Raw genomic sequence first — 24,167 nt, forward strand, 5'->3', positions numbered from 1 at the left:
AAGACTTCAATACAGTATCCATCGTCACTGATAGGAAAGGATAGTGACACCATCTCCCCACATTTAAATGTTGTGAGTGGATATCAGATGCTAAAATAAGGCAAGTGAAAGCAATTCTAAGGATCAACACAGGAATAACTGGGGGAAATGTAATGGCTTGCAATATGCTGGAGGTTAGATTAGATGATCTAATGGTCCTTTCTGTCCTTAAACTATTAATAAATAACCGTTAGGTAGCAAAGTCAAGATGATCATCTTTGTGAATGCTACTAATACAATGTATGAGAACATAAATTAGCTTTGAAGCAAAGTCATTAAGTGTTCCCAGCTTTCCCTTTTAAAATATAAATCGCATTTTTCACTCAAAGGACTCCAGAGACTAAACTGTGGTAAAAGTGTACAGCTGCCTTGCTGTACCAAACAGTATTAACATTAGTACTTTTTGATATTAGTACTGTTTGATATTAGTACTAGCCATGCAGCACATGGAGCCATGCACATAACACTTTTTTTAAAATGACCATGCCTTTAAATGATCCAGCCCTGACTGTGTACTGGAGAAAAAATAATTTTTAAGGCTTCACCTGGAGATGAATGTTGTGACACAACTCATGTCTGGTACTACTATACAAACCAGTATAATACCACCCAGAGATTAAGATCAACAGTCATTCCTCCTAACTTCTGTCACAAAAGACAATCATACCATCAATAAACTACAGTGCCAGTTAAGCATCTTTAAACCAACCAACCAACCAACCCATCCACCCACCCACCTATAGCTAAGGGCATTTCTGAGAAAGAAAAATTTAAAATTTTGAATTACAAAAGTAGACACCACACTCAAGGGATATCCTTCACTTTCAGGCCTCTGTCACAAATCTGGATCTTTATTGATCTGAAATAAATGCTATAAACATAAGACTCAAAAACAAACTCCAACTTTCAGTCTCAGAAGAGGTGCCGTTCAATGCCCATATCACATGTAACAAGAAAACTTCCTTTAAAAAAAAAGGAAAAAAAAAATCACTGTAAAGTCTTTCATAAGCATGAAAATGTTATCTCATTAAGTTTGTAGAGAGGTGGGCATCAAAAAATCCTGCATTTTTTCCAAAGTTCTTGCTATGACACTTGACGAACTTTTTGCCACTCAACAAATTCATCAAGGAGGACGGGCCCTGCAAATAGCAACGTTTAAAGTTACAGGATGCAAAGCTTTAAACCCCCCCCCCCAAACATACCAAAAAAAACCCTTGAAACCTTTTTCTTGAATTCTGAAAGCTAACCTCCATCAGCCTAGATTGGATTCAGTGTCAATCATTATGATAAAGTGTTTATGAAAAATTTGAGATTACTAAAATTATATCAAAACTAAAAACAGAGTTGTACTTGGGCCTGGAGAAGGTGATTTTTTTTTTTTTTTAAAAAAAGGACAATTTGAGTAGATTTATTACATTAACATATTATTAGGGCTACACTACAAACTAAATCAAAGAATTCCCTTTTTCTAAACATTTCAAAGTTGCATGCAATTGCCTAGAAAAAGGAGCAATATGAAATGCCTTATTCAATAACAAGGTAATATACTTGACTGTACTTTAGCTCTGGCTGGAAGAGAACCACAGATCATTGCCAAGGGTGGGAAACTATGGTTATATCTAGACTACATTCTTCTTTTGAAAGAGGAATGTAAATGAGGCAAATCGAAAGAGCAAATGGAGCACGGATTTAATATCCTGAGCTTTTTTGCATATTCGTGTCCGAATGCTTTTTTGAAAAAGAGTTTTTCGAAAGTGAAAGCGCAGTCTAGACTGGGTTCTTTTGGGGGGGAAAAAACCCAACCTTTTTCAAAAGAATCTGTACTCCTGAAAAGTTTTTTTTTTTTTTTTTTTTTTTAAAAGAACCCCATCTAGACGGCGCTTTCACTATCGAAAAATCGTTTTTCGAAAAAAGCACTCTGATGCAATAATGCAAATGAAGCATGAGATATTTAAAGCTGCACTCTATTTGCACTTTTGATTTCCCTCATTTACATTGCTCTTTCAAAACAGGAATGTAGTTTGGATGTGCCCTATGTTGCTCCAGTTTAACTGGAGCCCAGCACTGTGGCTCAAAAGAGAGATTGTTTCCAAACCCAAGTTTTCATGTAGCAGCTGAATACAATGGATCAGAGCCTTAGCTACTGTAAATTAGCACAGCTCTGTGGACGTCAAGAGTGCTACACCAATTAACAACTGATGATGATCTGGCCTGTTGCTAGTTAGTCATCAGACCAGTTTTTCTTTAGATTTTATTCTAAATTATATTTTGTACTTTAACGTAAAGTTTCTTTTTGCAAACCTTAAGTTTACTCCTCCAGAACATTAAAACTACACTTGAACAAACAATGTTATGAACACTTACATGCACCATCTTCATCGTAGTTGCTAAGATCTGCATGCACAGTTCTGCTGAATTCTAACACATTGTACCACTGATCCTTGTTCATAACTCTATACTTTGATTGCTAAGAAAAATAAAAAATATTTCATCAGAGGATCTGATAAAGTTACTTCTTTAATTTTTAATATTTCTAGAGTCAGAGTTATTGCCCAATGTACACAATTCCGTTTCTGGATATGGACATCCATTATTTAATCAATTTACAAGATGCCCATTGAAATGATCTCTCAGGGCATATCAAACCAGCTGAAAAAACAAACAGAAGATTAGAGGGGATATAGTCTGCAGTTTTCTGTAGAAGCCAGAGCAGTTTCTCTCAGAAATTCGTTGTGGATAATGTCCAGAAAATAAAAGAGAATCTAATGGCTGTTATTGGGAAGCCGAGACAAGGATGTGTTTTACATCTTGTACTGAGCCAAATTCAACAAACGATTCACCTTCCCTCCAGGCTACGAGCTAATGTAGAGTCCTCAAAAGATACTCACTTTGGGTCCTGTAGTGGTTTAAGTGGTAGACAGGTACATTTAACTCCAAGCTTACCTTTTCATTATGAGAAGGAAGAAACTTCAGTTACTTATATTATAGCTCCCATTGCGTTGGAAGAGTGCAGAGGATAGGAAAGAGTTCTCCTTTGAAACATACAGAAGCTATTACTATTCCATAAATGTGTCAATCAATGGGAAATGGAGGAGCAATATAACTGTACCCTCAAACAGAGGTACTCAAGCTTCAAAACCTTTTCTTACAACAGCATACTAGAATGTCACCAGCCAGACAGTTGAGACTATTTGTTATTCTTTAAAACAATATAACGGGGCATACCTCTAAGTACTGATAAAATACTGAGAACAGTGGCCATGTTCTTCCAAGCAGAAGAGCTAACATAGATTTTGCAGTATCGATATCAAGACTTCGCTGGTCTTTATCCTAAAATTACAAAGAAAGGGACACTTAGAAAAAAATGATACAGGAACCTGTATTCAAATACTCTAATGATCAGACAGACTTACCCTTGCAAAATCAAAGGCATATCTGTAGATATTCTTAAACGATGAAATGTCATTCAGTTGTGACCGCAAAAAATCAAACTTACTCTGTAACCTTTCTGTGCAGTCACACCTTAAACAAAACCAAACAAATAATGTTAAATTAAAAAAAATAAAAAACCCTATATGCAAGAGTTCAGGTTTGCTCCTATTACAAAAATATTTGTAGAGAGCAATATAAGCCTGTTTTCCAGAAGCGTTTACCATTTACAAATCACTGACATTAGGGATCCACAAGCCATGTAAACAGATTTTCGTTTTCCAAGTACACAGTTTAAATTTACTTCTTGTATTGTTCAGAATATAAACCTTTTAATCGCTAAGGGCCAGATTCTGCTACATTACTCGTGTTTAGTAGCACTTTGCTCCATAAGTATTTCAAGCCTGAGGAAGTAAGATAAACGTCAGAAAGTGCAGCAGAATACAGCTGCAAGTGAAGACCCAATGCTGCACACCTTGAGTACAAAAATTATTCATTAGTTAGACATATGTAAGAGTTGCAGGATTGCTTAAGCACTATACAAAATATCCTAGAGCTTATTTGTGTTTTATAAGACTTAGCTGAAAGCAAATACCAGAAAAGGTGGTTCACAAATTTCAGAACAGAATTTACAAGTATAGAAGTTATTGCTTATGCAATTGTTCTATTAAAAATAACTTTGGGAATATTTTTTAGCATGGCTCTTCAAAAAGAAAGTGCACGGGCTAGATCAGTGGCGGGCAATAATCAGCTTGAAGGCCAGACATGATTCACCACAGTTAGCCTCTGGTGGGCTGTAACCACCGCTGTATTTACCTGAGCCTCTGGAGGCATGGGCACTTGCAGAACACATTGGCTGTGGATCACCGTTCCCGGCCAATGGGAGCTGCAGGAAGCGGTGTCCTGATTCATGCCATTTCCCGCAGTTCCCATTGGCCAGGAACAGCAACCTGCAGCCAACATGAGCTACAAGCCACCATACTTGGGGAGGTGCAGGTATGTAAAGTGGCAGCTCGTCAAGGGCTAATCCTGTTCAACTGCCACTGTTTTACTGCCCACCTCTAGGTTAGATTCACCAACATCGACACAGAAAGAAGTAATTTTCACCAGTGAATCTCTCTGTAGGGATTTACTTCAAAGAAGAGCTGGTCTTAGCTTTTTTGATTGCCACTGTATACTGAGCAGTTATTTTTAGAGAACTATACACAATGACTCTAAGATTTCTGGAGTGGTAATAGCTAATTTAGACTCCATCATTTTGTAAGTACAGTTGGGATTATGTTTTCCAACGTGAATTACTTTGCACTTAAACACTGAATTTCCCTTGCCATTTGGTTGCCCAGTTTTGTGAGATCCGTTCGTAAATCTTTGCAGTCAATTTTGGGTAATTGTGTATCATCTGCAAACTCTGCCATCTCACTGTAGTGTTTACCTGCTTTTCCAGATCATCTATGAATATGTTCAACAGGAGAGGTACCAGTACTGATCCTTGTAGAATGCTGCTTTATACCATTGTGGAAACTGACCATTTATCACAGTTAATAATTCTGATTACTACATAGTCCTGGTTGCTTCTTATTGTTTATTAATAAAGGAAAAAGAGAGGTAAGGATTCAAAATTAGGAGAGGAGTTGTCAATAAGTTTTAGTTAAAACAATAACAGAAGGATTAAAAAGGAAAGGACTAAAACAGCTATGGTTAAAAACAAAGAAAAGAGATAGAATTAAAAAGGGTTACAATTATGTATGGAACTAAATTTAATTAAGATACCAGATTTATATTCCTCTTCTTCCATGGCAACTATCTAGGTAGAACATAAGATCTTCGAAGCAAGAATCTGTCTTGCATAACTACAAAGCTAAATTTTGGGCAAATATAAGTAACTGCATTCAAAAAACCCACAGTATGTTAAAAGTATTATTTAGGTTGCACAATAAAAAAACTCCAAAGTTAGGAAATGTTAGATTATAGTTGCACAAGTAACCTTAATTTTGCCCTCTTGCGCGTCCATCCTGTGTACTGACTGAGGCAAGGTCCTGTGAAAAAATAGTATGTAATCATGTAATAAAAGACTATCAGCCTATATATACACACAAAGGCTTTGTCTACACTGGCATCCCTTCCGGAAAAGGGATGCTAATGTAGCACTTTGGAATAGGCAAATCCGTGGGGGATTTAAATATCCCCCGCGGTATTTGCATTAACATGGCTACCGCTTTTTTCCGGCTTGGAGATAAGCCGGAGAAAAGTGCCAGTCTAGACGTGATTCTCCGGAAAATAAAGCCTTGAAAGTAGGAATAAGAGATCCTCTGGAAAAGGCTTTATTTTCCGGAGAATCACGTCTAGACTGGCGCTTTTCTCCGGCTTATCTCCAAGCCGGAAAAAAGCGTTAGCCATGTTAATGCAAATACCGCGGGGGATATTTAAATCCCCCGCAGATTTGCCTATTCCAAAGTGCTACATTAGCATCCCTTTTCCGGAAGGGATGCCAGTGTAGACATAGCCAAAGGGATTGAATTAAGAGTGAAAGGCATCTGTAGGTCTGGAATTTCCTAACTTTGGAGTGCTTAGCTTTGCAACATTCTTTTGACAGTTTTTAATGTAATTTCTTAAAAAGTTCATTAAAAGATTTTTTTTAAACAGAAAAGAGGGAATTGGGGGAGGAGATTCCTATCCCATGTGATGCCCTTGGAGGAGGAATTGAAAAGAGTTGCTGTGTCCAGATGGGTTTACAGAATAGACCACAGTCTGATTCTTTCCCCAGCACTCACTGGGAAGAAGAAAATCCTGCCACATATGATGCACTTGCAGGGCACATGCGTTACAAGGGTCATGTGCCAGATCAGTGGAGTTATCTCAGCTTTCTTCTTCCCAAATTACAGCTGCTCTGGCGCCTTCCTAGCATCTCCATTACAGTGAATGCTGTTGTTGCCATGGCAGTCCAGTCTTAGAATGTTCATGTTTAGTTATCTTGGCATGTGGTCAAAAGTTTCCTGAGCAGAGAGAGGAAATTGTGATTTTAAGAGTATCTCAGCAAAAAGCTGAATGAAATGTCATGAGAGAAAGGAAATGCTCCTCCAGACTCAGGGCTCTCTCAGTGACAACATCATAGACCTGTGAACAATGGAGATATCAGAGCTTCTCAAAGAAAACTCCCAGGAAACTTTTATAATGGAAACATTAGGCAAAGTATACATGCTTAATGTATACTAATGTCACAAAGAGGTGGCATTTCCAGCCTCTTGCTAGAATAATACAGGTGACTGACAGCATTAGTGAATGGATATTGAAATCCTCTGTTCACGGAGTCAGTATAGTGTCTGATGCAATAATTCAAATTTCCCCAAGTTGCCCACCAAGATACCTCAACACTATGTGTCTGCAGACTAGGATGATATTTCAAGATAAGATTTTTGTTAAGTGACCATTAGTCTATTAGGGTCTGAAACAAGACCACCAGTTTATTTAAGAGAAATCGTTACATTGATGATTAGATGGCAGATGTCTGGTATTTCTAACGACTGGCAGGGGCCAGATTTGAACTGGTGATCTATGAGCAAAAGGTACTATATTTTATTATCTGAATACGATCTAGAAATTGAGAGAAGGATAATGAACATCCGCTGCCTCAAACACAAATTTGAACACGCTATCATATATAAAAAGCTCTTACTGTAATGAGGTCATCCCCTTTAACCATTCTTCCTTGGTAAAAAATCCCATGCTTTCAGCCTCTAATTTCCAGGCTAAAACTAACATAATAATCTGGGGGAAAGACAAGAGGAAAGTATCAGAATACAAAGACGACAATAATTGCAAATTATAATTTACAAACTGGTATCTAGATGTTTATGAAGAACATTTAAAGAATTCACATAATTAAATTGATCGTGCTACAGACCTTAAGGATTCCAAAACTAACTTTGCTACAGATCATGTTTAACTGTGTGACAATCTTTCCCTAATTCTGTTTCAAGAAAGTAAAGTATATCTATTGTTTTCAAAATAAACTTAGTAGAGATATATCAAAATCCCAAACCAAACCACCCCAATTGTAACCTTGCAAATAACAGGAATCCCCGCCCCCTATAATTAAGAAGTCAAATACATTCCCTTTTCATTTACTGAAATTTAAATTTGGTCATATGAAAAAAGTTTGTCAATTTATTTACTTAAATTTGCAGTAAAGTTCTGTAATAAAACTTACATTTTCAGGTTCAACGCCAATGTCTTCACAGAACTTTTCCATTCCCTCTGGTCCTACAACTTCATCAGGACCTTCAAAACCAAAAAGAAATCAGTCTAACATTCAAGTTAAAATCTAGTTTTGGTTACATACATAAAAACAAAATATACTGAACAGAAGATTACATTTAGTAATTGACATAGCATTACTTGTATTAAAGGCAGTCCCCGGGTTACGTACAAGATAGGGACTGTAGGTTTGTTCTTAAGTTGAATCTGTATGTAAGTCAGAACTGGTATCCAGATTCAGCCTCTGCTGAAACTGACCAGCGGCTGACTACAGGAAGCCCGAGGCAGAGTTGCTCTGCCCCGGGCTTCCTGGAATCAGCCGCTGATCAGTTTCAACAGGCTGAATCTGGACACCAGTTCTTACATACAGATTCAACTTAAGAACCCCAGGCGTCCCCAAGTCAGCTGCTGCTGAAACTGATCAGCGGGCTGATTCCAGGAAGCCCGGGGCACAGCAACTCTGCCTCGGGCTTCCTGTAGTCAGCGCTGGTCAGTTTCAGCAGCAGCTGACTTGGGGACGCCTGGGGCAGAGCACCCAAGCTGCTCTGCCCCAGGCGTCCTGATTCAGCCACTGCTGAAACTGACCAGCAGTGGCTGAATCAGGACACCTGGGGCAGAGCAGCTGGGGTGCTGCCGGGTTGGTCCAGTAGCGCCCAGAGCGGCGCTACGGGACCAACCAGCAGTGCCCCAGCTGCTGTACCACAGGCGTCCGGAGCAAAGCCTGTCCTGATGCCCGCGTGCTCCAGCAGACCAGCAGACCAGCAGCAGACCAGGGAGATGGGGAAGCAAAGCCGCGGAGCACGCCGGCAGCAGGACAACCACGGCACGTCTGGGCTGTCCGCTGCCCGTGTGCTCCGCAGCTTTGCTCCGCTTTGCTCCCCGTCTCCCTGGTCTGTTGGTCTCTAGCAGACCAGGGAGACGGGGAGCAAAGCCGCGGAGCACGCGGGCAGCGGACAGCCCAGACGTGCCGTGGCTGTCCCGCTGCCGGCGTCCTCAGAGGCTTTGCTTCCCATCTCCCTGGTATGCTGGTGTCCAACAGACCAGGGAGACGGGCAGCAAACCCCGTTTTTAACTGCGGATCCGACATAAGTCAGATCCGCGTAACTCGGGGACTCCCTGTACTAACATCTGTAGTAGAAAATGACCCTATCTGCCATACAGGGAAAGATGATAAACAAGCGTACCCGTTATCACTTAAAAAGTATCTTCAAAGATAATTCAGCAATCTTCAGCATGGATTGACTAGTCAACAAGGATCCCTTCAGCTATTCTATCAAGGAAAGCATTCACTGAGGCTATGTAGCTATTATTTTTATTAATAAATAATAATAATAATGATAATAACTACTGATTATATTATTGCTTAAGCTTACATTTGCAAGGGAGAAATCAAATTATATGAGATTATTTTTTAATTAATAATTATCCAGAGCCTCAATTTTATAATTTAGCATTTTGGCTGTACTTTTATAATAAATAATAATGCAATAACTTGACATGCATTACCCAGCAGATCTGAGAATGAGCTTGACTGGGATTGTAATGCTTGGTTTTATGCTATATGCTATCCCTTTGTATAATAAAGTCTCTGACAAACAGCAAACTTGGCATATTAAAAAAAAAATGTACAGACATATTCTGGGGTTTATACTTCATACTGTTTCTATGTACCTCACTCTAGTACTTCAGATATTTCTGCTGAGTTTGTTCCAGCAACTATGCCAAGTAGGCTATTAACACAGCTGGATGGACACGTCATGTTGGTTGGAGGGTCTCTTTACAATACCATTTTGCTAGGTTTGGCTAATTATTTAGGTATCTGCAAAAACAGTATGTTATCAAACTACAAAAAGATGGGTGCTATGTTTTAGAAACAACTATGGTAATGCAAATTACTACTTTTCGGGGTACATGAATAGCATAGAAAGCCATGAGAGACCTGTAATTTTCCATGCATTATAGTTATCTAAAATTAGCTGTATCATCGCTATCATTCTGAACCAGAACTCATTTTAATAATCTGGTAATTCTGCAGGTTTAATGGACTAGGAATATAGTCAATTCTGAATACTGAAAGTTTCTGCCTTTTCAGCTAATGAGTGTGCTACTGAAAGACAGGAAAGGGAATCTGATTTGCAAAGCACAGCCACTGAATTATTCAATTAGTACAAGGTGGCACACCGTGTTCAAGAAGACCAACTACTTGAACAAGACCCAATCCCATGGAATATATTTAGTAGTTGAGCATTCAGTCCTGAAACTGTTACACATATGGATCTATACTTTATAATAGCAGCCCCATTGACTGCAATTGAAGTACAGGCAGTCCCCGGGTTATGTACAAGATAGGGACTGTAGGTTTGTTCTTAAGTTGAATTTGTATGTAAGTCGGAACTGGTACATATTGTAGGGGAAACTCTAGCCAAACATTTCTCCAGAGCTCAGTTTTATTCTCCCACACCTCACTTCCCTCAGTCCTTTATTCTCAAGCTGAGGTGTCTGCTGAGAAAAGCCGCTCCGCGTCTCCCTGGTCTGCTGGGGGGGGGGGGGGGGAAGGGGTGCTAGCTTCGCATCTCCCTGGTCTGCTCGGAGGAAGCAGCTAGTGCGGGGTTGCCTCACCCCGTTTGTAAGTAGGGATCCGATGTAAGTCGGATCCATGTAACCCGGGGACTGCCTGTACTTAAGTGTCTGATCTTGCAGACACACTCAGGTCTTTATAAAGGACACTATGGCTACGTCTACACTGGCCCCTTTTCCGGAAAGGGCATGTTAATTTCAGCTATCGTAATAGGGAAATCCGCGGGGGATTTAAATATCCCCCGCGGCATTTAAATAAAAATGTCCGCCGCTTTTTTCCGGCTTTTAGAAAAGCCGGAAAAGAGCGTCTACACTGGCCCCGATCCTTCGGAAAAAGCGCCCTTCAAAGTAGGAATAAGATCCTCCGGAAAAGGGCGCTTTTTCCGGAGGATCGGGGCCAGTGTAGACGCTCTTTTCTGGCTTTTCTAAAAGCCGGAAAAAAGCGGCGGACATTTTTATTTAAATGCCGCGGGGGATATTTAAATCCCCCGCGGATTTCCCTATTACGATAGCTGAAATTAACAAGCCCCTTCCGGAAAAGGGGCCAGTGTAGACGTAGCCTATGTACGAAACCCATTCAATGTGTTCCAACTTCATTGCCCTTAGAGGGTTTTTTTCCCCCTTTCTAGGATAATGTCTTTTTAAAAAAGATTAAATGTTTAGATTAGAGAAAAAAGGAAATAATTGTATTCTTAAAACATTTAGTCCAATGGTTAATATGCAATGAATACATTTTTTAAATATAGAAGATAAATGCACATAGTTGGAATTATAAAATGAAACTGATATCGTATATACATTTAGTTTTCATTAAAACACTATTAATTTAGTGACCAAAAGCTACTGAAACTAAAACTTTTCCACTGGAAAGATGTGGCAGAGTCCAGGCAAATATGCTTCAAATGTAGCTTGGAGGGGCCACTGTTAAGGGTGAGAGGATACCTCACTTCTTAGTTTTTCTACTAAGACCACCACAAAGTGTGTCAATTGTTATCAGTTGTGATATGGATACCTGAATTGTTTTTGTCCACTAGGAATTGGATCATTTCACATTGGCCACTGAACAGTAATGACTCAGACAAACTATTTAGCATTGATTTTAATCAGTAATCTAGAAGGACTAAGTAAACCATAGGAAATTTCCTATGGCCCAACTTCCATCTGCTTAGCAGTAAATAAACAGCAAAAAGTACTTAATAAATGACATAAAACACACTGAATTTTTGTTAAGAAGAGCAATCACTTGCATAGCAGGTTTAAAGTATGAAAAGGGAACTTTAACATTTAAAATGAAGTGTTTTTGTTTGAAATACTGATGTCAGTTTGTCGTCATAAATGAAAGCAAAACGTTAGTATGAACTGTGCACAATGTGATTTAAACAACAAAACTGAGTCACACAACAGATAATCTGATGCTATTTCACTATCTGAAGAATCTTTTCACACTCTCATTTACTGGATTCTGGTCTCCACAAATCAATAGCAAGGACACTTGTATGACCTTTGGACAAGCACTGTGTATGATGCAATACAGTTATATTATTTAAAATAAGGTCGTAGCGAGAAATAAGCTTTAGAAGTACAGATCTAGTAGTCAAAGAACGAGGAGTAGAAGAAAATGGGAAAGAAGTGGATTCTATAAAAGTTACTGGGGCTACTTTACACCTGAAAACATAACTGAACAAAGAAATATCAATTCATGTGTCTTATGGCCTATTTATTCAGAAAAAACATCAATGTGAAAAACAAGTGTTAATTATAACTTTATTATTAGCTTGTTAATTTCAAACAAACCCATATGATTTTAAACATGTCTGTAATTACTACCATACCTGCATATTCATAAAACCAAGCCAGGCACTTCTTGCTTGAAAAATGTTCCTCTCCACTTATCACTTTACCAGAGGCTTGTGATCTGCAATAGCTTATAAAAATACACATACAAAAATGCCTAAAATGTTACATTCACTGTTTCGCATTTTTTTAAATGACTACTTTCTATTAAATTCCAAATACTTCATTACTAACCAGAACTACATCAAATTGTCTTTGTGAATAGTCAGCATATATAGAATTTGTTTTAGTGACAGAAGTTTGACACAGGATTTGGAATTCTGCAACTTCTTCATGGCAACATTAAAAATGAGATTGTCAAGCAAGAAAAGAAGATCCTAATCTGTGACATCCTGAGCACATTTATAACCCACTAAAACACTGCAAATTCATTGGGACTTCAGGTCATTCAGCACTTTGTAAAATCAGGCCTTAAATCACACTGCACTTAATGCTACGCTACACAAAAGCATCTATCAATTTGAGATTTTAAAAGGAAGTAATTGGGAAGAAATACAGTGAGTCTTGGTTATTTTTCCACCTAGCTTAATATACTTAACTTTTTAGAAATAAAAATACTGGTACTAATACAAAACATTAGAACAGTCTACTGGTAATCTTCTGCTATGGTGAAAACTGACTACTCAATTGATATTGTTTTCTGTATTTTAGCTAGTTTCTCATTCATGACTACCTGTTACTTTTCACCCCATAACTACTGAATTTACTTAAATTTCTCACAAGAAATTATTTTCAAAGACTTCTTGAAAGTCTGGAAAACTTTAGTCAGTTGGTTCTTTTCCCACTCAACCCTGTCATGCTCAAATAATTCTAATAGTTTAAAGACACAATTTCTCTTTACAGAAACTATACTGGTTAGTTCCTCATATTATTTTCATGTGCATATATTTATAAAATTTAATTATTACTCTAATCTATTTATCTGATACTGAAATATAAATGAACGTTGAAAAGGGACAATTTTAAATATTTAGAAGACCTATGATATATTCATTCAGTTTAATGAAATGCTTGTCACTTGTTTTGGATATTCTTGACTTCCTTGTTTTTGTATTTTTTTGTGAACCCTACTAGCGTCCCGCCATTGTGCTATGCATATTGTAACATAACCTGTAAGATCAAACTCAGACTTCCAAATCTACAGACTAGCAGGAGCAATGGAACAAAGAGACAGATATTGGGAGCAATTCAACCTCTACAGTAAATATCATATATAGTTATGCAAAACAGAAGAGGATTGTAACAAGCAGGCTTGTAAGGTTGCCCCCTACAACAAGCCAAACATGGAGGCCATGCCACTACATGCAAGATATGTCTGTGACCCACTGTTATGTCAAGCTGTCATTGTCCCGTGGGCTGCACTGAATGGCTGTGCCACCCTGCCGCAATACAACGCCCGTATGAGAGCAACACTATGACAAGTGCAAACACGCCCTGGCACGATGGGATGTCAAATGATGTCACGACGTGAAGACCCACGTTGCCAGGCCACAACAGGTTTCAGGTCCTCTCTAAGCTGTGACCCCCTCCCTCCGCCCCAGTGCTGCCGACACGTGCCCAGTGTCACTGTGCAGCGCTGACACCCCGCTGCCCAGCAACGCCGCAGCCTAGCGACGCCGCAGCAGGGACACGGGGGAGGGGGCGGGGATACGGTACCTGCCCAGTTTACATTTCTTGAGGCCGGTCTCATCCGCTACCGCAGCCGCCGCGGATTTTCTCTTCTTCTTCACCGGCATCTTCCTGCCTCGGGGAGCGGGCGGGGCCGCCCCGCTGCAGGCAGCCGGGGCCCTCAGGCGCGTCCCCCCAGGGCACAGCCCCAGGCGCCTCCTAGGGACGAGGAGAGGAGCCCCGTGTTCCCTTCTCTCACAAGCCGCCCGGGCCTCGCCGCTGGCGGCCGCTTCTGCCCCGGCGGGGGAACTGCGTGTCCCGCTACGGGCGGGGAAGGAGGGACCCGGCGGCGCGACCCGGACACGGACTGCAAGACGGGCGCAGGAAGTGACAGAATCGCAGGGGGCGGGGCTAGCCGCGGGGGCGGGGCCAATACCGATGCCTGACACACCCACCTCGGCACGCGCGCTTCCCTTACCTCGACGCGGGGAGGGGCGGGGCTGAGCGTCGTGAGGCGTCCGGGTCGCTTTCCCTGCGCCCATGTCAGAGGTTCGGGAGAAACTCCCTTTGGCAGGACAGACCCCGCCCTCCTGCTCCAGCGTGCTGGCTCTTTTTGCCTCGTTCTCGCTCCGGGGCAGCAGCGGTAGCCCAGCTCCGTGCAGGGGCTGCTCCTCTAAAGCGCACGCGTCAGGGCCTCTGGCCACTTGTCTCCAACAGCTGGTCCCTGTCCTCAACCCTGCACGGCTTCTCTTTCCCAGGTAGCTCTCCCTCCAGGATCTACCTTCTGCGCTGATACCCAGCAGCGACCCCCAGGGCGGCTCATCCTCAGACAGCTTCCCTGTATGGACAACATTCCCCACACCCAGAACATCACCCCCACCCTTTGGAGCTGTACATGTGAGAGACCAGACATGTCAGTTTCCGCTTCTCTCTGCATCTCCTGCCCGCTAACTCCCTGATAAAAAGCGTTGTCAATGGAGCAGTCGCCTCCTGGAATACTTTGGCAGACTGGAGCAGGTGCTGCAGAGAGGAGGTACAGAAGAGGTGAGTATATAGGAAAGACATGAGGGTGAAGGAAGCACAGTGAAATGTAATAGTAAACACTGGTGTTACATCGTGAGTGGGGGATCAAGAAATAAGTGCAGTTTCACACCAGCACTTATGTATGTGTCAGCCTTATAGGGTTAGAAGTAAACTGATTTTTTCACAAAAGCCGAAGCAAAGGAATTTTCTGAATCCTTAAATCTGGATGGGAGTTGGACAAACACAGGATAAAATGTTTCCAAACTTTTCTGGAAACCAATAGAGTTGCTGAGAAACTTAAAAGGATGAAATCCTTCTGATGCTACATGTGGCAGCCCTAAAAGTGCTAAGGGCCTGTTACTGCAGTGCTTTTTCAACTTTTTTTCATTTGTGGACCCTTGATTTTTTTTTTAGATCTTAGCCTGCAGATTACAGGTTGGAAACCACTGTTCTGTGGTAATGACAGCCAGAGGACAGTTTAGTCCCCCATATTGATCTTAACCCATCAGGCCTAAGGCAGCTTGAAGAATTACCTGAGGGCCTGGCACAGGGTGGCAGCAGGATCAGGCCTCCCACACTCACTGTGGTGGTGGGAGCCATAGGAAGTGGAGCGACCCAATTGGAAGTTAGCCGAGTGGCACAGAATTTTGGGTTGCTCTGCTTCCCTTTGCTCCTGCCTGGATCCCTGGCAATCCCCCAGGTCGTGTTTCTCCAGGTGGTAGGGGGCTTTAAGGAAGGGGTGCAATATGAGTGAGAGGGGGTGGAGCAGGGATGGAAATGGGGAGTGAGGCTTGGAGCGGGGGCAGAGGTGTCCCAGGTTCTCCATGCCCTCCTCCCCGGATGGCCCTGATGATAGATTCTTGTCTACTCTGTAGACCTACTCTATAGACCTCCAGGAGTCCACAAGCCACAGGCTGCAAAGTACTGTACTAGGGGGGAAGATTATGGGCATGGGATACCAGTAGACCAGTGGTTCTTAACCTGCAGCCCAGGCAACACGTAGCTGCAGGCTATGTGACATTTTGAGGACCATATAGATAGCATATAGTGTGGATATGGTCCACATAACATAGGTAGCTACAAATGTGGTCTACAAAACATGTAGAGAGCTGCATATGCAGCCTCAAATGGTAAATAGGTTAAGAACCACACTGCACTGGACAAAGGCATGCAAAAATTTCAAGATTACTGTGATAAATCCAAGAATGTCACACAGGAAAGTTACATTTTCTTTACAAGGAAATAATTTCTGGGTCAGATAACGGTTACAGGTCTACATAACAGAGCTTAGTCATGTGTATATCAACATTTAATAGACAGGGTTAATTAGAGTCTGAGTTATTAGTAGAGTTACTAATAACCAAGTTAAAGCAAGGTTATTGAGGGAAATTGACTTTTAATTGGAAAGAAGAGTGAATAGTACAAAAATAGTAAAAACAGTGCTTTTCAAATGAAAATATTAGCAAAAATGAATAAACAGGAAAGTACTTAACTATTAATTGGCAATGAAAATACCAGAAGCAGAAACAGGCTCCAGATGATGGTAGCAGCTGGGGACACGGCAGAAGAAACTGTTTGCATAAGATGACGTGGCGATGTGATGGGAAAGTTACTGAAACATTTGTGATGTGTATTATTGTTTATTATTACAATTTTATTATTTATTTGTATGACACCTGCCCTGAGAGACTTCAGTCAAATTCAGAATCCCACTGTGCTGTACAAATACACAGTAAACAAATCCTCCTCTGATAATTTTAGTCTAGATTAAAGACAGGATACAACAGTTGACTGCAGTAGACAACAGTTGGGGATAGGAGTATGAGATCAACATTAATGACAGTGCATAACTGCAACAAGTTAGATATGTTCATAATTTATAGATGTGAATGATCATGAGAAATAAATGTCTGTCTACTTGTCACTGATCTCACCTTGCCATTATTATTAAACCTTATCATTTTCCATATGTAAGCTTTTTTAGTTGAAAAAACAGAGTTCTGTGTAAAATGAAGTGGTTTTTTGCTAAAATAAAATTCTGTTTTTTGTTAAAATCCCATTTTTTGTTTTATGAATTTGTTAGAATCCCTCCAGTTGTACTTGTGGAAAAATAAAGTTTTCCTCAGATTTTTTTTTGTAGGAAAAAGCGTTTCCTAATCAATTAAATTTTTTAAAATTTGTTTTTGCCTTTGAGCAGTATGAACATTACCTTTACATCTTCCCAATTTTGTTAATGTCACTTTGTTATTAGATCGAAAAGCTAGGTGAGATAATTTTTTTAATTGGACCAACTTCTGTTGGTCAGAGACACAAACATTCAAGCCACATAGGGTTCACGGCTCCTCACACGGCTACTGACACACGGCTTTTACCTGGACCTGGCTCCAGCTGAGAGAATTGTGGCCCAGCCATGGTACGAGCCATGCGGGGAGCCATGCTGTGGACACTCCACCTTCTCTGTGTGGAGGGCTGCTCTTGATCCTCTCATCCAGAGCAGGTGTCGGGTCGTCACAGGTCCCCCAGCCAGAGCTGGGTTCAGTAAGAGCCATAAGCAGCTATGGGGAGTTGTGGACCCTCCTGCCTGGAGTAGGGAGCCCATGGAGCAGGGACATTGGGCTGGGGGCTACTCTTGAGTCCACCACTGTGGGTAGGTGGACGGTCCACAGCTCTGGATCTATTCCAGCTTCTGACATGACTGAGGGCAAAAGAGGAGGGGCCTGGCCCCTCCACTTTTGGGCAGGTACTTTGCAGAGTGACCACTCTGTGTGCCTGACAGTGGCAAGGCTTAAGCAGCACATTGTGATGCTGTAAGCTGTTCATGAAGATGTAGCCATGATTTTTAGCGCGAAGCAGAGTTATTAATTTTAACTCCCTGGCTCATTGCAGAGGTTTTAATGGGCCACTCTACCTTGACTAGCCTCTTAGCATGTGCGCTAATTAGCCATGCTAAACAATCTGTTCTAGCTATCATCTAACAGGGACAGTCAGGGTATCTTTCCCGGATCTGAAGAAGTGCTCTGTATTGCTCTGGTGTTGGTCTCCAATGTTTGGTGCCACAGGACTACTCATAATAAAAGAGAGTATCTCATCCACCTTTTCTCTCTAGTACCTTGGGACTAATACCAAGTCAGGTAGGGTCACTGCACTGGGGGGGCTAGATAATCACTCCTGCATGTAGCACGTGTGTAAGGGGTGCAACGTGGGTGAAACAGGGTGGGGGTGGTGGAGGAGAGGGCGGTGGGGGGGAATGTAGACGCCGGTGGGGACACACCTAACATTTTAATAGAGGTGAACAGGCTGCAGAAGAAGGCGGCCGATGTAGCAGGCAGCGGCTACGGTACCCTGAGTAAAGGCCAGGGGCGATAGGACGCACGCGTTGCAGAGCGAGGCTGGGGCCTGCGTGCGCTCCCCATTGCAGATCTACGCGCCTGGATCACAGCAGGGCCAGTCCTTCCTGAGAAGCCCAACCCGTGCCCCGCTTCTCCCCTCCCCCAGAAGCCGGGCGGGGATTGTATCGATGCTCGCGGGCAGCGGCTAGCGACTGTCTGTCTTCGATCCCTGCCTGTGCCCCAGGCGCGCTCCCGACACCCCAAGCTGAGCGCACGAGCGTTCCGCGGTCCCGCGCCGCCATCTTCGGTCGCCATAGCGACGGTTCGTGGCAACACGGGGACGCCAGGCGGTGCTAGGCCTCTCAGTGAGCCTGTGGATAAGCCCCCTGCCCCGGCACTGAGCGCCCCCACAAGTTACCTGCCACGCCGGGGTGCTCTCTCCTGTCCCGAGACCCCAGCCCCGCGGGCTTCCCGCCATCATGGCTCTGGCTGGGGAGGGAGACAAGAGGAAACGCTTCATAGCGGTCACAGCAGCGAATTATTTCGGCCTGGCACCTTCGGCCGGGTCCACCGACCCGTCCAGTGCGCTCGCGGACAACCCCCAACTGGCCAGTTTCCTGGACGACGGCAACGAGTTCCTCCTCACGGTGCAGCACTCGGGCACCCAGCTCACCATGTCCAATAAGGTAGGCAATGCCCTGGCGTGAGCGTCCCTGCAGCGCGGTGCGTGCCAAGCTGTCTGGGCGTGAGTACCTTTGTGCTGAACCTGGGCGCAAGCATGCGACACGCTGGCCTGGTGTGTGTGTGTCCGTGCAGCCCACAGGCTCTGGCGTGTGACACGCTGTCCTGCTGCCTGTAACTGTATGGACCATGGGCAGAAGTGTGGTGTGTAACATGACATGGTTTTGCAGTGTGGCATGTCACTGATGCCTGTGTGTGTCTGGATCACAGCCCTGGTGTATAACATGCCATCTCATTGCTATGGCCCATGCGGAGTACAGGAGCAGACGCTGTCCCAGTACCATTGTCTGTATGGACCATAGACTCTGGAGTGTAACACATCATTCTGGTGAGTGTCCTTACTGACCCTGGACTCTGGTGTGTGACTCACTGTCCTGGTGTGGGCACCAGTGCAGACCATGGGCATGGTCTGCAATTCACTATCTTGCTGAGAGTTTCTATTCAGACCATGGGCTCTGATGTGGGATGTTCCATCCTGGTGCCAGAAAGCCTTTGACAAGGTCCCTCACCAAAGTCTGTTAAGCAAACCAAACTGACACCAGCTAGGATGGAAGGTCCTTTCATGGCTGGTGCCAGATGCTTCTGAAGGAATGAGGTCCCTATTCTGTTCATTCCTTCTAAAGCATCTGGCACCAGCCACTATAGGAAACTGGGTTAGATGGATCATTGGTCTGATTCAGTTTGGACAGTCCTGTGTTTTTATACTTCTATAGACTGGTCTCTGAGGTGACACGCACCATTCTGGTGTGAGTGTTTCTGCACACCATTGGCTCTACTAGTATGTATGGGGACCAGATGGTCTGGAATATTACATGCTGTTTCTCTTTCAATTCTAGCAGAGACTAAGAAACTAATGTGTGATATAGACATATGTTCCTTCTCACTGTGAGTTTACAGACCACTATGTCTGGTATGTGACAGTTACTGTGTTTCGTCGCAGAGGAAGCATCTTCATGGGGCAGGGAAGGGGACATTTTATCTTTTTATAGATGGGACTTGGTGTGAAGTGTACTGTCCAGACCATATGATTCAGTATATGACACTGCTACTGGGTAGGCATTCTGTGTCCATGGTATGCAGTGTATTGTGTCACTACAGGTTTCCATGTAGGTTTCGGGGCTTGACACATGTTTTGATTTGTATATGTGTTAAGACGAGAGACCTAGCTTGTGTTGTTCTGAGATACCGGTGTAGATGTAACAACTTTGTGTACAGAGTGCTCCATTTTATGTAAATTAGCTACAGTTTCTGCCAGCATTGAAAATTGCTTTTGTTGTTTTCAGTTGTAGAAAATGTGGGTACTACTGACAAAACGCTTAAAGATAATTTTATCCAGAACATTATGCACTGTATATCTTGAGAAACATGTAACCTATATAATTATGTAAAAAGAGTTTCTACTGTACTGTACATTAGGAAGAGAAAAGGGTTGCCATAGAGTTTTGTGCTATATTCAGAATGTCAGTGTTCTGTATGTTATAGCTAACACTTCATTCTTGAGTTGCATTGTAGACTTTTCCTCTCTGTTTTAGGAAAGGATTTTATAATATATTGACAGTTTCATCTCTTGATTTCTTGTTTTGGTTGGTTTGATAGAAACTCAATGTTATTTAAACACAGGTGTTTCTAGCAAGTGGGATAGATTAGGGGGAAGGTTCTTGTCAGTGCAGAAAGAACCATAGTACGTGGATTGAAAATTATAGCTTTTAGACAAAAGATTGAACTAACTAGCAAGAGGCCAACATGAAATACGAGGTGAGGGCCCACTACTGGAGTTTAGAGGCAAATTCCTTTTTGTCAGTGGATCTTGCTGGGACGCTCCATTTTTAATTTTAATTTCTGTCTAGTAAAGTGTCAGATAAATTTGAAATTTCCTTCCTGTGATCCTCCTCTGCCTGTTGGACGAGAGAAAAAAGATTTATTTACCCCTATTAAACCTAGGCTCTTAGTTGCTGTGCAGAAGTTGGGATGTCTGCTAGTCTGCTTTTCCCCAGCCTCTATTTTATGTGCAGTCTTGTGAGAATAGCTTAGCCTTCAGTATTTGCCTAAGCTACATGTAGTTTTGTCAATAAGCTGCACTGTGAAAATGACATGAATCCTGTATTTAACTGCTGCACATTGCCAATGAGACTCATATCAATTTCACTCTCCCATTGCTTGAGGAGTCTATGAACAGTTGCAGAGATTTTGGAGCTATCTGTCTGCAGACCATTAAAACTGCATAGATTTACATTAGGAAAATTATTTTTAAAATCATGAAGGATAAATACTATATTTTAAATGAAAGCTTGAATTTTGTAACATGATATCTTATACTGCACCACTTGCATTCCACTTGATTGACACTGGAAAGTGGGGAAGTAGACTTTTCCATCCCTGCACACTATAAATAAAATGGCTACTTGAAGTTAGAACTGATTATGGATTTTTTGACAAAATATTTTTTATTAAAACTACTCAATAGATTTTCTGTCCAGCTCTACTTATAATGCAGAGGTCATTTTATGTATTTGATTTTTTATTACATTTCAGATTTCTATTCAACCCAATATAAATATATTAAGTTATGAATGACTATGCAGATCAAGTATGAAGAGAGTGTTTATCACAAGTCACATAACAGGAAATTTTTAATTAATTATTTCCTTACTCTAAATTGTATAGAAAGCACATTTTTTGGTGGAGAGGAGGGAATCCTGTGATTTTCATTTTCTTTTTTTTTTAATCTTGTTGTTTTTGATCATTATAGGTTGAAGCTGGTGATTCAAAAGATAATGTATTGGTATTCTTTAAGCTGCGACCTGATGTTATTACGGAAAATAATCTTCATAGTAATATTCTTGTGTCATCTATGTTAGATTCGCCTATTAATACACTTTATCAAGCTGTACGACAAGTATTTGCACCAGTATTACTAAAGGTGAGTAATATACCATTATAGATATTTGTATACATTAGAAGCTCAGGTCCTTAACTCAGATAAGTTTTGTTTTTCTTAATTTAAATCATTGTATTTAAATCAAACTGTATTGTAATTTACTTTTATGTTAGCCTTAACATTCATATATTTATAGAGAGGTTAAAGAATGTACAGTTTACTTTATTTCTAATTTAAAGGAGGCAACTTACAGCAAACTTTACCTAAGTCTGACATTTTTATATGCATATTAGATGTTGTTTCAAGTTCAATGGCAGGATAGGACAAACCACTCTATTTATTTTATGTGATAAATGGGTGTACTGGATTCCAAAACTGACTTATATGAAAGCACTTTCCATTGTACTAATGGGTTTTCCTGTTTCCACTGTGTGTCATTTGGAGACCTCATTACAGAGGGCTAAATTCTGAGAGTTTTGTATAATCGTGGACTGCAGAATTTGGCACAAGGATTGGAGAGGGTAGTAAGTAGTACATCTTACATGTGAAAATATAAAAGCTTAACTGAGGATTAATACCTTCTAAAATGATTCCTCTTTTTCCTAGTTTGTGATATGAAACATATTTGCTTTATTTAGTTTCACACGCACAAAAAGAAAATCTTGACTAAATTTCTTTATCTTATGTGGAAACCATTTCATATTTAGCTAGAAGCCATTTTTGTATAACAGAAGCCATTTAAGTCTCCTGCTTCTGCATAGGGTTGCCAGGTGTCCGGTATTGTACTGGACAGTCTGGAATTTGCGTGCTCTGTCTGGTAAAAAAAATCAGAAAATACAGGACATGTGCAATGAGATAATAGGAAAATGATAAAGAGATCTAACATGATTTGTATTGCTTGAAAACTTTGATGTAGGATGAGAAATGGAGTAGGGAGTTTGATCCCAAACTCCAGAATCTTCTGAATGAACTAGAGATTGGTTTGGGTACTGTTCTCAGAAGATCGGATCCTAATTACGCAGGAACCAAATTTTGTGAAGATGATGTGCGTGGTATGTACCATAATTATTCATTTTATAACACAATTAAAATTAAAATGGAATATTTTATTAGATTTGTGTATTCATGTCTCTATCCAATGCAAATGGTTTAATAACCTAAATAAAACAGAATATACCTTGAAAGGCTTTGAATTCTCTTATGAGTTAGAAATTAGGGCACTCACTTTCTAACAGGACCGTGTGTATTCTGTTTTAATATTAAGCTGACATCACATGTAGACCAAAAGTTGAAGTAGAACTATATAACTCAAAAGTAAAATTTTCTATTTCGAAGTGTATTTTGCCTAAAGATATTATGTTATTATGCATGATATCTGAATGATGTATTTAAGTGCTTTCTGTTTTGTATTTGCAGCAATACTTACACCAAATGATGAGTTTCAGTTCTGGATAGAGCGTGCTCATCGTGGAAGTAAATCATGTAGCAAAGAGAGAGCTTCTTATTTTAAAGATCTGTTTGAAGCAATTGCAAGAGTACGGTTTTTCTTTTATTTATTCAGTGATGTATTTATAACAAACGTAGAAAAGAATTTACTCAACTTGTGAAATTTTATGAGAGATTCAGAAGTATAAAATCTTGGGCAAAATTCTTCTTGCAATTTCTCTTCTGCAGCTTCCCCTCATCTTAGTCGGGGTTCCTCACATTTATTCAGAGTTGATTGTGGCACCTTTAATCCTAAAGTTTGTCCTAAGATTTGTCTTAAAGAAATTAATATTAATAAAGTAACAGTAAGAATATTGTCAGCTGAAAATGGGATGATGATAAATAATAAATAAGCTAAAACACAAGATGATGATTATGGATTCTGCGCTGCAAAGTTAAGCACCTGAATCATTTTACTAACTTGGATAGTCCCACAGAAGTCAGTGAAACTATTCACATAAATGAAATTACTCACATTCTTATTTTGGGCAGAATTGTGTCATTTATTAAGTGTAAAAGCTGGCATATTTGTAAAGAGGAAAATGCCTCAATTAGCAAACATTTAAAGAATTTAAATATTTCTAATCTATCAATAGCACAGTCATGTTATTTTAAAATGTATTTTATTTCTAGGATTATTACAACTTGGATAGTCTCTCTTTATTTGAAATTGTGGACTTAGTGGAGACTACTCGGGATACTGTTGATGATGTATGGAGACAAACAGAACACGATCCCTTTCCACAGTCACGCATGCAGAATCTTTTGGATGTCATAGGTAAAGCTGGGGTTAGAAATAATTATACATTTTCATATCAATAAGCCTGGACACCTTACACCAAGGCATATGAGAGGAACTAGCTAAGGAGCTCTTTGAACCACTACTGTTTTAACAAATTGTGGAAAATGTATACCTACCCTATTAGAGATAAGACATAACAAGATCCATT

The 24,167-nt window shown here is 41.0% G+C and overlaps 2 protein-coding genes across 4 annotated transcripts in view; one reads left to right on the plus strand and one right to left on the minus strand.

Moving 5' to 3' along the window:
* Window positions 1-851: 851 nt before the first annotated feature.
* DCUN1D5 (defective in cullin neddylation 1 domain containing 5) lies at window positions 852-14,178 on the minus strand. Of its 2 annotated transcripts, none has more exons than XM_089775662.1 (8): window positions 13,810-14,178; window positions 12,132-12,223; window positions 7,676-7,746; window positions 7,142-7,233; window positions 3,453-3,561; window positions 3,265-3,369; window positions 2,404-2,506; window positions 852-1,178 (listed from the first exon to the last, which is right to left on the minus strand). In XM_089775662.1, exons 1-8 carry the CDS (start codon window positions 13,887-13,889, stop codon window positions 1,123-1,125), a joined length of 708 nt encoding a protein of 235 aa, XP_089631788.1. In that variant the 5' UTR covers window positions 13,890-14,178; the 3' UTR covers window positions 852-1,122. The 2 variants fall into 2 exon arrangements, with proteins under 2 accessions (XP_089631788.1, XP_089631789.1); XM_089775663.1 differs by lacking the exon at window positions 13,810-14,178 and adding an exon at window positions 13,480-13,790.
* A 3,890-nt stretch (window positions 14,179-18,068) lies between these two features.
* DYNC2H1 (dynein cytoplasmic 2 heavy chain 1) overlaps window positions 18,069-24,167 on the plus strand; it is a 328,959-nt gene continuing 322,860 nt past the window's right edge. The window contains exons 1-5 of one of the 2 annotated variants that reach the window (XM_089775660.1): window positions 18,069-18,799; window positions 21,604-21,774; window positions 22,649-22,784; window positions 23,149-23,267; window positions 23,851-23,995. In XM_089775660.1, coding sequence (XP_089631786.1) covers window positions 18,593-18,799; window positions 21,604-21,774; window positions 22,649-22,784; window positions 23,149-23,267; window positions 23,851-23,995 — 778 coding nt within the window. In that variant the 5' untranslated portion in view covers window positions 18,069-18,592. The remainder of the gene's footprint in view (window positions 18,800-21,603; window positions 21,775-22,648; window positions 22,785-23,148; window positions 23,268-23,850; window positions 23,996-24,167) is intronic. The other variant, XM_089775659.1, reaches the window with a different exon arrangement.

This window comes from Pelodiscus sinensis, chromosome 1, assembly GCF_052426305.1.
Source record: "Pelodiscus sinensis isolate ZL-2025 chromosome 1, ASM5242630v1, whole genome shotgun sequence".
NCBI lineage: Eukaryota > Metazoa > Chordata > Testudines > Trionychidae > Pelodiscus > Pelodiscus sinensis.

Excerpts from the sequence above, each read along its gene's own strand:
- DCUN1D5 (XM_089775662.1), bottom strand. The coding sequence starts at position 13,889 with ATGCCGGTGAAGAAGAAGAGAAAATCCGCGGCGGCTGCGGTAGCGGAT. Across the intron at positions 12,224-13,809 it reads AAGAAATGTAAACTGGGCAG|CTATTGCAGATCACAAGCCT; the intron begins GTACCGTATCCC and ends TATTTTTATAAG. Across the intron at positions 7,234-7,675 it reads TTGGCGTTGAACCTGAAAAT|ATTATTATGTTAGTTTTAGC; the intron begins GTAAGTTTTATT and ends TCTTTCCCCCAG.